Here is a 14,156-nt window from a genome sequence, read left to right as displayed (position 1 = left end):
TCTAGTTCTAAACGATTAAAGGGGCAAGAAGGAGAAAGCAATACGGCAGATCCCTTGGGAAAAGTTATGGAGTAAGCAATCTAAGTACTTCAGTTATGATAAAGAAAGAACAGTTCAAGTATGAACGCAAAATAAAAATTTCATTAAAAGAAAAACACATTACAGCATGTCACAAATACCAACACTACGGACTAAAAGGCTATCCTTAAAAGATTTACACGCCCAGATACATCATCATCTACGTTTACATCACTATCGCCTACCCTACTATCTTAGCTTGTGGTTCCAAGGAATTCTTATAGTTCGGAAAATCGACTTCGTAAACCAACTAAGCTCCGCCTCAAGATGTGATTTGCGGTACATACGAACGAGCTCAGATATTATATGCCGATCTCATGAAAAACATAAGTCTTCGAGTTAAAGTCCCAGGGAGATCGGCACCATCACCCGTCCACCTGCCCGAAGCACCAACAAAAAACCAGCAAGGTATTCTGAAGGGCAATGGAACAAGTGAAGGCAACACCAGAAAATTAGCGAAACATTCTGAAGAGCAATGGAACAAGTTGAACTTCCAACATTGTAAAACATATGCGGAAAGACATCATCAGGAGATAGGGCAAACTTTAATCCTGTTGACATGAAATTCGCGATCGATCTCAAAGTCCGAGAGGACCTAAAAGTTCGAACAATCGAAACAATTAAGACTGACTCGACACAGGTGTACAGTCTTGAAGATTCGAAGCCTCGAGAGCTCGGCATGGAGGCCCGAGCTGGAGCAAGGGAAGAGCAAACCATCGAGAAGAGAAATCTTGCTGTTTTGCTAACAATCCCAAAGATAAGAAGGAAAGGTTAGTAATATATAATCAGAGGCTAACCCTTTAATGTGAGACAGAGCGACTTCATACTCTAGGTCAGTAGCATCAGAATCCTTACAGGTTATTCACCAAAAAGGAAAGAAAATGTACCGGGAAGATAAAAGTAAGAAAACAAGGGTAACAGCACGTACAAATGGCAGAGGAAAGCTAAATATAGAAAAAGGCAGAGAAGATTTAAAGCTGCAAGTGGCAATAAGATGAAAGGGCAAGCCGAATTTCAACAGACGCAGTCATAATGATTCTAGGGGTTTACCCCCTCGACAGTTGGAGCAATAACTGCCGAGAAGGTAAAGGGGCAATTGATGACCCCTGAGTTCACCTCATCCCCGTCTAGGGCTAGGCCCATGAAAATAGCCCACTGCCCAGAGATCCTCAAGCCATCCACGCCAATTGGGTTCAACCCACTAAGCCTCATGACCAGGTTCATCTGGCTCCCCTCATCAGGCCGGATACGCTATTCCTTAGGCCGATTCCATTTAGGCCCTGCTCTACTCTCACTCTCCGGCCCAGCCCAAAACCCGAAAGAGGGTCCGTCCACTCATCTTGTAGACCCGCCTACCCGATCCTGGAGAGGATCAGAGGCCGTTATGCATGGGGCAGAGATCTGATTCCTTCGTACGTCCGTATCAGCGTGGCAGGGACAGGTGGTCTACTGATATTCGTTCTATCGGCACGTCACTAGCGGACAAAAGGAAACCTATAAAAGGAGAAATGCTCTCTTCTAGGTTTAAGCTTTTTCTCAACTTTACAGAGCCCATTGTAAAAACCCTATTTCTCTGGATCTCAGATCATCAATAGCTATTAATTAATCATGATAGATCTTATGTAAGTCCTCTAATCATTATATACATAATGGTTGTATGATAAAATTTATTTTGAAATCGGCTCAATTATTAATGATACAACTCTTTTCTTGGATTTGGTATCAGGAGCTCCATGTCCATCTCCATGCTGGTATACACATTGAGAAATCCTAGCAAGATTAATAGATGCTTCAATGAAAGGCTTCGTGAAAGAATTCACCTCCGTTTGATTATATTGATTCATCTTCTTCCAAGCATTATCTATCATTTTATTTATTTCTTTACGTGCATGCTCCTCTGAAACTCCATGTTCATCCATATAGCAGGAAATTGAATTTATCGTTTCACCTCTATCTAACTCACCCTGGAAAATCACAACATAAAGAATCAATTATTTGTTCTAAAATAATTAGAAAGAATTATTATCAAATCCCTGAATTTTTAAAAAATTCACTAATTCATCCTCTTTTCAAAATCATTTAATTAAAACATCCATGTATTTTGCATAATTAAACTCTTTAATCTTTCAGTGAAAAAACGGCTAATCAACTTATTTTAGTCTTTGTTAGAGGGACTAAACGACATAAATGTTCAAATTGATTTACAGTTTTTTTAGCAGAAAGACTAAAGAATTGAATTTTATAAAATATAGGACGTGTTAATCTGAGTGATTTTCAAATAGAATAAATTAGTAAATTTTCTAAAAATTTAAGGACTTGATAGTAATTCATCTAAAAAAAATAGATTATCAGTAATATGAGATTAATGCACGTACCGATAAAGTTGCCAAATCATTGCAAAGTCGAAAAACAACAGATGGCCATTTCAATATATGATGGTAGTTTACTAAGGAATCGAGTCCTTGTTTTGAGATGTTTTGGTCGAGTAAAAGATAGGCATGCATAAGTATGACTGTTCCTGATACGGATCTCCATCCATTTTCAATATATTCATTAAATGATGGTGTGAATTTTTTGTGTCTCCACTTTGCTTCTTGCAAGAATGCTTTGCATAAATCAGCCCACTGAAATTTAAAAAGTATTTATATTGTCAATTTCTACTCAAATCAAATTGAACGAATAAAAAGAATATTTATCTATATTATAAAAAGATGAAATTCTAATCTAAATTTAATTTAGAAAAAAATTATTATTTAGTTCATATATTATAGAAAAATTTATTAATCAATTTTAATTTTGATAAATAAATTAAAACGTACCTAAAATCTTAAAAACTCTATTTATTAATTTTTTTAGTAATTTTAATCATTAAGTATTAAAGAAAATCTAAAATGCCTTAATACGAAGGGAATAAATAGTAAATATTTAAAATTTTTGATGATGTTTTAATTTATTTTTTAAAATTAAAAAATAATTACCCATAAATTTTTCTATACTATAGAAACTAAATAATAAATATTTAATGACTAAAATTAATAGAAAAATAATTAACAGATTTTTTAAAACCTTAAAAATATTTTAATATATTTTTCTAAATTAATACACTAACTAATGAATTTTTCTATATTATAAAGAATAAATTAATAATTTTTTTTGATTTACTATAAAAAAAATTCAACAAACAAAAATTGGTGGGATACATATATGTGGATATAAATTCTCATCGTCGTTATATCTTAAATTTATAATGAATCTTATCTAAATAAATATAAAAAATAACAATAGGTGAAACTTAATTACTGATTTTTTTAGATATGGATGGACGAATTCTCCATGTTTTGCTAGAGTATCATAAGTCATCTCATTGACAGTATTGTATAAAGCTAAGAAACATAGCTTCATATGTTCTGGAAGATCTTTCACTGCATCGATATCCCATCTGGTATGAAATAAGTAGTAATTAGCATTTTAAATTAATACAAGAAATGCTACATATTTCTCAATCGGCCGCATTAAATTGAAAATGTAGATAATGCTAATTCGTGAGCCATATATAATACTATAAAAATATATTTAAGGCAGCGGTCATAAATTATTATATTATATATTTAAACTGTAATTATAAATTAATAGCAAGTGATTGAAAATTACTATATCTATATCTGTCTTTATTATTAGAGCAGTTTTATTTTTTGTCGCAAGAAATAAAGATGCAACTAAAATTATTATCTTATTAAAACAAACTATTTATTAAAAAAAATATTATAAACGAGATGAAAATACCTTTCAACAGCATCCGTAAACAACTCCAATTCATCCAATGTGCCATAAACATCATATACATCATCAATAATGGTTATAAATGATGTGACTTTTGTTAGCCCTTTACGGCAAGAACTAAACTGAGGTTCAAACTCCATTCCAACTGTCCAAAAGAAGCATTCCATCAGCCTATCTCTACTGAAGGTTAATTTGCCTGCAAGTCCCAAATTGTTCCACCACCTAATTCCAAAGATAAAATTAAGTGAAATCACTTGAGAAATTTACATTGCAAACCAAACAAACTTTTACAGCTAGCTTTTAGACATACCTTGACATTTCTTTAAGATCTCTTTGGAGTATAGATTGAACCATGTTGAAATTAATCTTTGCGAGTTGAAGCAAGGAATGATTTGCATTCTTCCTCTTATTGTATGCTTCAATATACCAACGTGCTTTCAACATAACCATTCTTCTATACAATGGGAGCTCCAGTGCGTGACTAATACTTTCCATTGTAGAATTATCCAACTCTGAAAGGTTTCCTTTCTGAAGAGTATTGATGAGATGTGTTCTAGTTTGTGCCATCGCCTCATCTAAAAGATCTTCTCCTTCAAAGCGCAAAGATGAAGCTTCATATAAACTTAGCATTACTTTAACATCCTTCTTGTAGATTGCCAGAAGATTACCCTTATCGTCCATGAAATTTTTGAACTCATCTGCATGTGTCAAGTAAAATAATCTTTAATCCCTCCGTATTAGAGGTATTTTAGACTTTTTTGCAATACATATAACTAAAATTAACAAGGGACTAACTAGTAGACTTTTTAATGAGTTTCTCCATACTATAGGGACTAAATAATAATTCTCCTAAACAATAATGATACCTTGAGAAACCTCGTAACCATACTGTCTAAGGAGCCTGAATATGAGAGAAGTAGCCTGAAGAGATTTCTGAGTCCACAAATTACGTCCTTTTGATTCTACAAATCTATCAAGAACTCTCTTTATGTCCTTCTCAAAGCGGAATGCTAATCCCAAACGTTGGATGTCATCAATCAGTTCAAGAATGGTTAAGAAATCCTCATTTTCATTATAAATTGCTGCTCTTGTTTCCTCCTCCAACTTCCTTGCTTTGTCTTTGTACAGCAAGTCCTGAATTAAACGTACAAATTCCAAGCTTAATTGCAAGAAAATGTTCATCAGCAACAATAAGACTAATATACAGAAATAGATAATAATGCTCACTGCATTTTCATTCTTTAAGGACTGTATAAAGCTGTGACTCCAAACAGTAGGTTGGTAATTGGAAGATTGTCTTTGATTTTGGGAATAAGTTTTCTGAGATTGAGTTTTCTGAGCCTTCACTGACCAAATGGGCTCTACGTTAGAACTATGAAATAGTATTGGCTGAGGATGGTGAGGATTCTTGGGGAAGAAAAGGGACAAGTTGGAGAGATTGATGGCCATTTCTTTAGACAATATTATGAAATATGGTTGGAGGATATGAGGAATCTTCATACAGCCTTGGTTAAATAGACACTTGGTTTAGTGCCTTGTTCAAATTATTGTACTTTCATATAAACGTGAGTTCACTTTCATGCACGTGTTTATACAGTGCAAAATGTCATGTTAATTGAACCTTCACCTAGTACTAATTATGCACGTTTTTATACAGTGCAAAATGTCATGTTCATTGAACCTTCATCTCGTACTAATTATGTTCCTGACCTATTCCTGACCTACGAAACGCTATATACTGTTGTATTTCATTCAAAGACAAAAAAATATATATATTATTACAGCGGTGATTTTATGTAGTAAATTTTATATAGAATGATAAACCAATTGAAATACTAATATTTCAGTGATTTTGGATTCTATAAATATGGAAGTCGACTAAAAAAATACCAAATAATTTTATTTTTATAATTAAATAGGTTTACATGTTAATTTTTTATTGGCCTATCATTTCATATATTTGTCTTACATAAATTCACCATGTATCCAATAATTAGTCCAAATCATGTGGGATAATTTTTTTCATATATTGTATATGCATTTTTACGGTTTACTCAAAATAATTCATACCATATGGAAATTTTGCCTATTAAAAAAAATTAGAAATAAAGGTGTTGAAGTGGACGAAGGTTGTTGAAATAGGTCGAATCTCGGCATAAAATTTCGTTAACAAGTACAAGTATAAACTAATATATTTCCATTACGCCTGTAATCGCAGGATCATCGACCTATTAGTTGGCGAGATCCCTTATCAAGCAATCACCCACATCATCGCCGAATTATCAGAAAATATCATATTTATGTCAATTTTTTTACAATATAAAAGGAGAACGATCACAGAGGTAAAATTACACAATTTTCTTATACAACCATTCTCAAGTTTTATGTTCGGCCCATTCTCTAGTTTACTGACTTGAGCGTCGAAGTGGCTGTCCACCTTATGTTCTTCTTCTTGCAGGTTTAGCCAATCACAACATAACTCTGTTTTCCGGCCGTATCATTTGGTTTCATTGCCGAGAAATCCATTGAATCTTTTTTGATTCATTTGAGTTAAAGCCGGTCTCTTATTCATTTTCTCTGAAAAAGAAATTTCTCTTCTCTCTCTCTTGAAATGGCCGGAGTCATACATGTCATTGCAAGAGAACCTGACAAGGGCGAAGGAAAAAATAAATACGTAGCAGATGATGTCCTATTAGTGAACAGGAGCCATAAGCCAAGTAGGAAGTAAGATTTGGTCCTGTAGACAAAGCGATTGGATTCTTTCAAAATGATTCGCTGGTCGTCAAGATCCTTCTAAATAGGTATGAAGTAAGGTGAGTATTGGTGGATATAGGTAGTTCTGTTAACCTTCTCATATTAAATATTTTTAACAAGTTAAACTTGAATAAAAATAGCCTTATCAAAGTTTTCTATTCGTTAGTAGGATTAGGAGATAAGACAGTGGCAGTACTGGGCACCATTAACCTCCCTCTAGTGCTGGATGACAAAAAATATAGGCGAGGGTTGTATGCAGAGTTTGCAGTGGTAGATACATTTGCATACGATGTGATACTCGGCCGCCCAGTTCTAAACTACCACAGTATTGTTATTAATATAGATGTTATGTGTTTTAAGTTACCAGCTCTAGGGGGATAGCCGTAGTTCGAGGCAACCTGAGGTTGGCCAAAGAATATTATGGAAACCCCGCAAAAAGTCTCGGGAAAGCAACAATGCCCATCGACTTGATAGAGAAGCCAGAGCCAGTAGACCCAATAGAAGAGGTCCAACTAGGTAAGGATCAAAAGATATGGTTCAGTACTGCGTTAACCGCTGAAATAAAGGCTCGTTTAATAGATTTGCTAAAGTGCCGAGTAACCACTTTCACTTGGTCTACAAAAGATGTAACAGGGTCGGACCCGACTCTCATCACTCATAAGCTGTCTGTTAACAAAGCTGTCAAGCGAGTCTAATAAAAGAAAAGGAGGATCACACAGGAGAGACAACAGGTAATCAAAGAGAAAGTTGACAAGCTATTAAGTGCAGGATTAATAAAGTAAGTCTAGTATCCCACATGGCTTGTCAATATGGTCCTACTGAAGAAGGCTAACGACAAATGGAGAATGTGCATGAATTTTACTGATCTGAATAAAGCGTGTCCGAAAGATCATTACCCATTGCCATCTATCGACAAGTTAGTAGACTCGACCTTGGGTCATGCAGTGATTTCCTTTCTTGATGCCATTTCAGGTTACCACCAAATTATGATGGATACCGAGGAAGCAAAAAAGATTGCGTTCATAACAGATAAATGAGTTTTCTGCTATAAGATGATGCCATTTGGTTAAAGAAAGCCAAAGGCAACCGGCTCAAAGAATTGCCTCACATACTATAGGTATACAGGACAACCCCGAGAATAGCCATAGGAGAAATGCCTATTTCTCTTGTATATAGGGCCAATGCAGTCATCCCCATAAAAATCCAAGTAAGCAGCTTTAGTACACAACACCCTAAATTTCAGAGAATCCCAAAGAAACGTAATTCAATTTGGATCAAGCTAAATTTCTACGAGAAAAGGTCGCAATCAGAATGGCGGCTTACAGAAATAAAATATCCAAAAAGTTCAATAGTAAGGTCAGGCCGCGTGCTTTTAATGTGGGGGACTTAGTTCTTAAAAGAATAGATGTAACAAGCGGTAGTGCTGGATCTGGTAAGTTGAGCAAGAACTGAAAATGACCGTTTAGGGTCTCAAAGGTCATTCGCCCAAGATCCTATAAGTTGGCCAAGCTAGATGGTCGAGTCAATTCCCATTTCTGGAATATCTGTAATATGAGAAAATTTATCAATAACAAGGTAACGAGATATTTTTTCATATGTTATGCTGAAATGTCCCACATCGTTAAAGTGCTGAAAAATGAAATTATATATAATAGTTAGTACGAAACTACTAAATAACTTGGGTTAATCATTTTGTACAAAGTGAAAAATGGATCCAAAAGTTATTTAGCTTAGTTTGGACTGAACTGTTACAATTGATATCAGAGCACATTGGCTCAAAAAAATTGTGCGGAGCTAGTAGGTCTGTGAGGAAAGGGCTACCCGTGCGAGACGGGGTGGAGTCGTCCGAGATACTAGCGAACCACAATATTCAAGAGTTGGATCATGATTTAATTTAAAAAAGGATAATAAAGATATTTTTATAATTTTTAATAATAAAAAATTAATAAAAATTTGAAATTTAAATAAATTGATTATAAATGAATTTAAATTAATGTTGGATTTTAAAAATATATAAATTGATTTATTAATTATACTAAAATTTAAAAATTAAAGTATAATTTATTTATTTATAAGAACAATACAAATATTTTAATTTGAAAAATATAGAAATTGATTAATTATATTAAAATTTTTAAGAATTAAAATATAATTTATTTTTAATTAATCGTTTCTATAATTCCTTTCCATATATTTTGACATCTATATTAGAAAAAAAAATAAAATTAAAAAAAAAAGTTGGTTTTATTTATTTATTTTTTTCACTCCACATATTATAATAATATTATTGACTTTGTTATATCACCATTTTATTATAAAATTACTCCTGGAGTGAACCACCGTAGTTTGAATGTCAATATCAGGAGTCAGGAGACGTTCGTAACAACCCATATATCAGTCTGCTTCTACGATGCAACATGTCCCCCCATGTATAACATTTCATTAAAATCCCTTTTCAAAATTTAGAAACGTTATCAAAATGTCATTAAATAATATCCTCCAAAATATATTTAAAAAATTATTAATTTTCTCCTATCATTTAATTACATCAGCTTTAATATCACGTTTTTATTTTTTATTTTTTATAAAAAAATCTCTTATAATTTTAATATAATATCTGATATTTAATAAAAAATATATAATTTAATATTTCCTATTTTAACAAGAAATAATTTAATTTTTAAAATTTTATTTTATTAATAATCATTATATTTTCTCTTCGCTAATTAGATGTTTATTAGAAAAAATTAATTATTAAAAAAATTTAACAACATATATTAGTTTTTTAATAGAATGATTACCAAATATGATTTTATAAACTATAAAAACATTTTATTTGAATAATTTTAAAATAAATACGGATTAATATTTTTTTTAAAATATGGCAACCCATAATAATTATTTCATAAACAAAATATCAAATAGGGATTGAGTTCTCGGAGCTGAATTTGAATATCATTAATTGTTGTTATTCTTTGGGAGAAGTTTGCAAAATGGAACTTCTCCACCGTTTAAAAGACGGAAAGACGTAAAGTAGAAAAATCAAAATTCCAAAGGTGTTTGAAAAGTAATAACCTTTTTTCCCCACGAGCTTCACAACCTCAGTCCCATTCATTTGATCTTATTTATATTTTTAGCTTTTCAATTTTTTTTTTTTTTGTATATAATGTTCTTTAAGCAAAAAGATTAAATTTGTCGTTAACTATATAGCAAATAAAAATATTAAATTTTATTTTTTTTATATAAATTTATCTTTAATTATTATCAAAATATAAATTATCCACTTTTCATTCTATTTAAATTTATTTTGTCTTACAATAATAAGAACAAATTTAGCATTTTAGTCATTTCACTTCTTTCAAATTAATGTCTTACAAATCATAATAGGTTGGTCCACCTATTAATTGTATTTAATTCAATGATTGGTTTATTTTGATCTATATTCTTTTAAATAATCAAAGGAAGTAAAAATAGGAAGAGAATTCTTAATTAATTATAATTAGTTAATTACTCATTGTTTTTATTTAATTATTTTTGTAAAAATTATAATTTACGTTATTATTATTATTATTATTATTATTATTATACAACAAAATTTATTCAAATGAATTTTTTACATAGTGAAGTTATACACAAACTTTTTTTCCTTTAGAAATAACCCTTCAAGATAAATGAGAGAATATCTCAAAGATTGTACTCTGCAATATTTCTAGTACTTAAATCAATATAAATACCGATATTAAATAGAATTAATTATAAAAATATATATATATATTATATGATGAGTTGTCACTATTTTTTTTATATTAATTTTTATTATTTTATTATAATTTTATGTTAAAATATTATTTTCATTTGAATTTTAATTTTAGTAAGATTTGAAATTGAAAGTGTTAAAAGGAACTAGTAGAGACTATTGTAAAGTAGTTTTGGACTGAGAGGTTCTGCCTTACCTAAAGTTGTAATTGAAGCTCGACTGAAAGACAGTAAAAATTCAGATTTAATAGTTATAGTGAATTCAAAATGTTTCTGATAACTGCAGATATGATCAGATTAAAAATTAAGATAACAATAGTAGAATAATTTATTCATTTATTTTCTTTTTTTTAAATTTGAATATTTTTTTTATCTTTTCGTTGAAAAAAACATATATAAAGAGTTATTTAAATGGTTGTTTTAGAAGTAGGATATCAACTCTTAAATCATTTCTTATTTTCATCTCTTCTCTCTTCATCTCTCAATCTCTTCGGCATCTTGAATGGAATAATTTCTTTCCCCTTTTATATTTTTCTGTATTTTGTAATGGATCTTAGTAGTTAAATTCTTTTATTAGTTGAAGGTTAACTCAGTAGAGATTTTTATCAAATTGTGAGATCCAATCTCATTTCCTTTTCATCTTAAATTTCTATTTTCATTTTTTCTGTTTTTGAGGAACAAACACATCTATTGTTGTCTTCTTTAGGATTCAAAAGATCTATTGAGTATTCTAACTGGACAATATATTGCTAATTAATTCAAATAGATACGTAATTGTTTAATTGGATTAATACAAGTAATGATTAACATATCTATTTATATTAAGGAATTGAGTTAGTTGGTTTAAATAATTCTCTTGTAATTATTATTCAACTTTGAGTTCTTCTTTTTTTTAATGAAATTAATTAGTTAATGAAATTAATTAGTTAAATCTATACGCTTGTTGAGATATTGTTAATTAATTAAAAATTAATTTAGCACTTTACAAATTAATTTAATATTAAGAAAGAATTAATAAATTTCAATTGTTTGAACACTTTAATAAAATAACAGAAAATGAAGTGAATTACCTTAAGAATCAATGATCAATTAATAAACATTTTAATTTAGATTACCTTCAATTGAATTTTTATTATCAATAGTTATTTCATTTCGTTATTCTACCATATTAATTATTTCCTTTTAAGTTTTCCAATTGAAATTCCCTTTCTTCTCTTTTTATTTCAAAATTTCTTTTCATCTTTTTTCTGACTTGGCATTTAAAATAAATAAACTTAAAGTTTTTGTAGGATCGATACTCATTCAGCCTATCTACAGAATTCTTGAATGGAAAAGGAGAATTAGTTAATTTGGCAGATTCGGTGCTCTTATTATGGTGGCTATAAACTACTTATATAGAAAAATAGATAATGTTTGAATATAGTTAAGAGTGTATGAGATAACAAGATATATTAGAGATAACATACTGAATCATATATGGATAAGGATAATCCTTGTAATTTGTAAATCCCATTCAACTAAAATTTTAACACTTTGAGTGAAGAGAAATACCCAAAATGACATAGCAAAGGAGATGTGACAAAACGATGTAGTATTCAACAACGCAGAAAATGCCACCTTTTCTTCGGATGACTTATTTGCTCCAGATTCTTCCACTTGTTCATGTGTTTAGTACTAACAAATTCTTTACACACCATAATAGCTTTCCAAAGGGTTTCACCATGTGTATATATAGGGAGTACACTAATGAAATAATCATTCATTTTTACCTATTTTCTCTAGCATTTCTTTTTCTTTATGGTATGAAAGTTGCGCTTGTGTTGGTACAGTGTGTTTTAGCCTTCCTTTTCTTCCTTTGTCTTCTCCCTTCTTCACCAAATGGCGGATGACACTGGATCTGTACAAACCAGAAACTCTGGTTCAAGAAACTTCTACCAAAGTTGTTGATATACTTGCTCTGACAACTCTAACCATTTAGAAATGTAACTTGTAAGTGCTCCACTGGATGGCAATAATTATCTGACCTAGAGTAGATCAATAACAATCACACTTAGAGCAAAAGATAAGCTAGCTTTCATTACTGGAAAGTATGAAATACTACATCCAGATTCAGAAGATTATGACAAATGGCAAAAGGTAGATAGTATGGTAACTTATTGGCTGTTAAATTCTATTTCTAAAGATACTGTTGATAAATTTCTATATACTTGTTTTGCAAAGAAATTGTGGGATGAAATTAAGGATAGAATTGAGGAGAGTAATGGGTCATTACTCTACCAATTGAAGAGAGAAATTAGCTCATTTACTTATGCTAATTTGAATGTAGTGGTCTACTTCACTAAACTAAAAAAAACTATGGGATGCATTAAACTAGTTAAGACCTCTAGTAATGTGCATCTAAGGTCATCAGTAATATTGACAATGGGGATAGATTAATTCAGTTTCTCATGGGATTGAATGACTCTTATGATCATGCCAGAAATCAAATTCTGATAATGGAGCCTTTACGTAGCTTAAATAGAGATTATTTCATAGTTCTTAGTGTTGAAAAACAAAGTGAGGTCCTCAATATGAGTCTTACTGAGTTTAATAATGCTACTATGAATGTAAAATTTACTGAGGAAATATTTAACAAAACTCAGTTTAAGAAGAAAGAATTCTTTAAGAAAGAGAATGATGGAAGAATTGGTGCACATTATGGAAATCCTAGTCATACAAAGGAAACTTACTTTAAGTTATACGACTATCCTGAATGGTTCACTTAATATAAATAGAAGAAGGGAAAGGAGAAGGCAACTATTGCCATGCCATGTAATGAAACACCCCTAGAGCTAGGCATTGAGACTCACAAAACTAAAGTGTAGAACCAGGAACTCACAAACATAATCCAAGGAGAAATTATGAGGTATATGAAAGGAAAAACTACTTGTATATCTGCTAGATGTGTCACTGGCTTTGCAGGTAATATTTCTAATCACTATTCTTTTACTCTTAATAAGGGAAAAGGTATATGGATTATAAATATGGGTGCCACATTGGATCCATGTCATGATTTCTCTTTGTTAATTAATCTCACTAAACTCGAAAATAAACTATTTATTACCCTACCAGATGATTATACTCAACTAGTTACCCATACAGGTTCAGTAAAAATGACTCTAAAGTTACAATTACTGAATGTCTTGTATATACCAAACTTTAAACATAACCTACAGTCAATTAGCAAGTTCACAAAAAATTCTTCTATTTTAGTCCAATTCTTTCTTAACTATTGCATTTTTCAAGACCTACTGACCAGTGAGGCACTGGCAAAAGGAAAGGTGCATGGAGATTTATATCTACTAAATATAGAAATAAAAAGTCATCACTATGATATTGTTGGAAGTCTAGTTTGTTAGAATATCAGATAAAAAACAGTAGAAATCGAGAGCAACACAACTGAACAGAGAAAAAGATTACTCTTTCTTCATATTCCTAAAACTCTAAAATGCACAGCAATATATAGAGGGAAAAAAAATTTAGCGGAAATCTGTTGTAACAGATTTGCTCAATATCTGCACTAACAGCAATTACTCCTACAAAATAGGTACTAACTATTGACCAAGCAATAATAAAATAAATAAAACAAAATTTAAAAAAACAAGTTTAACTACTACAATCACCCCCTTAAACTTGTTTAACACCAATTCTATCTCTCAGCTCATTGAACCTCTGCCGTGCTAACGGTTTTGTTAACAAATTAGCAACATGTTCTTCAGTCTTTACATATTCAAGCTGTATATCTCCAC

At 31.0% G+C, this 14,156-nt stretch overlaps 2 protein-coding genes across 2 annotated transcripts; one reads left to right on the top strand and one right to left on the bottom strand.

Moving 5' to 3' along the window:
* Positions 1–1,342: 1,342 nt before the first annotated feature.
* On the bottom strand, positions 1,343–5,336 carry LOC110627952 (probable terpene synthase 12). Its single transcript, XM_021774372.2, has 7 exons — positions 5,086–5,336; positions 4,725–4,992; positions 4,169–4,556; positions 3,862–4,080; positions 3,379–3,517; positions 2,454–2,702; positions 1,343–2,042 (listed from the first exon to the last, which is right to left on the bottom strand). The coding sequence occupies exons 1-7, from the start codon at positions 5,305–5,307 to the stop codon at positions 1,746–1,748; spliced, it is 1,782 nt and encodes a 593-aa protein (XP_021630064.2). The 5' UTR covers positions 5,308–5,336; the 3' UTR covers positions 1,343–1,745.
* A 2,587-nt stretch (positions 5,337–7,923) lies between these two features.
* On the top strand, positions 7,924–13,133 carry LOC110627515. Its single transcript, XM_021773864.1, has 3 exons — positions 7,924–8,044; positions 12,476–12,690; positions 12,771–13,133. The coding sequence occupies exons 1-3, from the start codon at positions 7,924–7,926 to the stop codon at positions 13,131–13,133; spliced, it is 699 nt and encodes a 232-aa protein (XP_021629556.1).
* The last annotated feature ends 1,023 nt before the right edge of the window (positions 13,134–14,156 follow it).

Source organism: Manihot esculenta, chromosome 12 (assembly GCF_001659605.2).
Source record: "Manihot esculenta cultivar AM560-2 chromosome 12, M.esculenta_v8, whole genome shotgun sequence".
Classification (NCBI taxonomy): Eukaryota; Viridiplantae; Streptophyta; class Magnoliopsida; order Malpighiales; family Euphorbiaceae; genus Manihot; species Manihot esculenta.
This window is presented reverse-complemented; position numbering and strand designations above follow the sequence as displayed.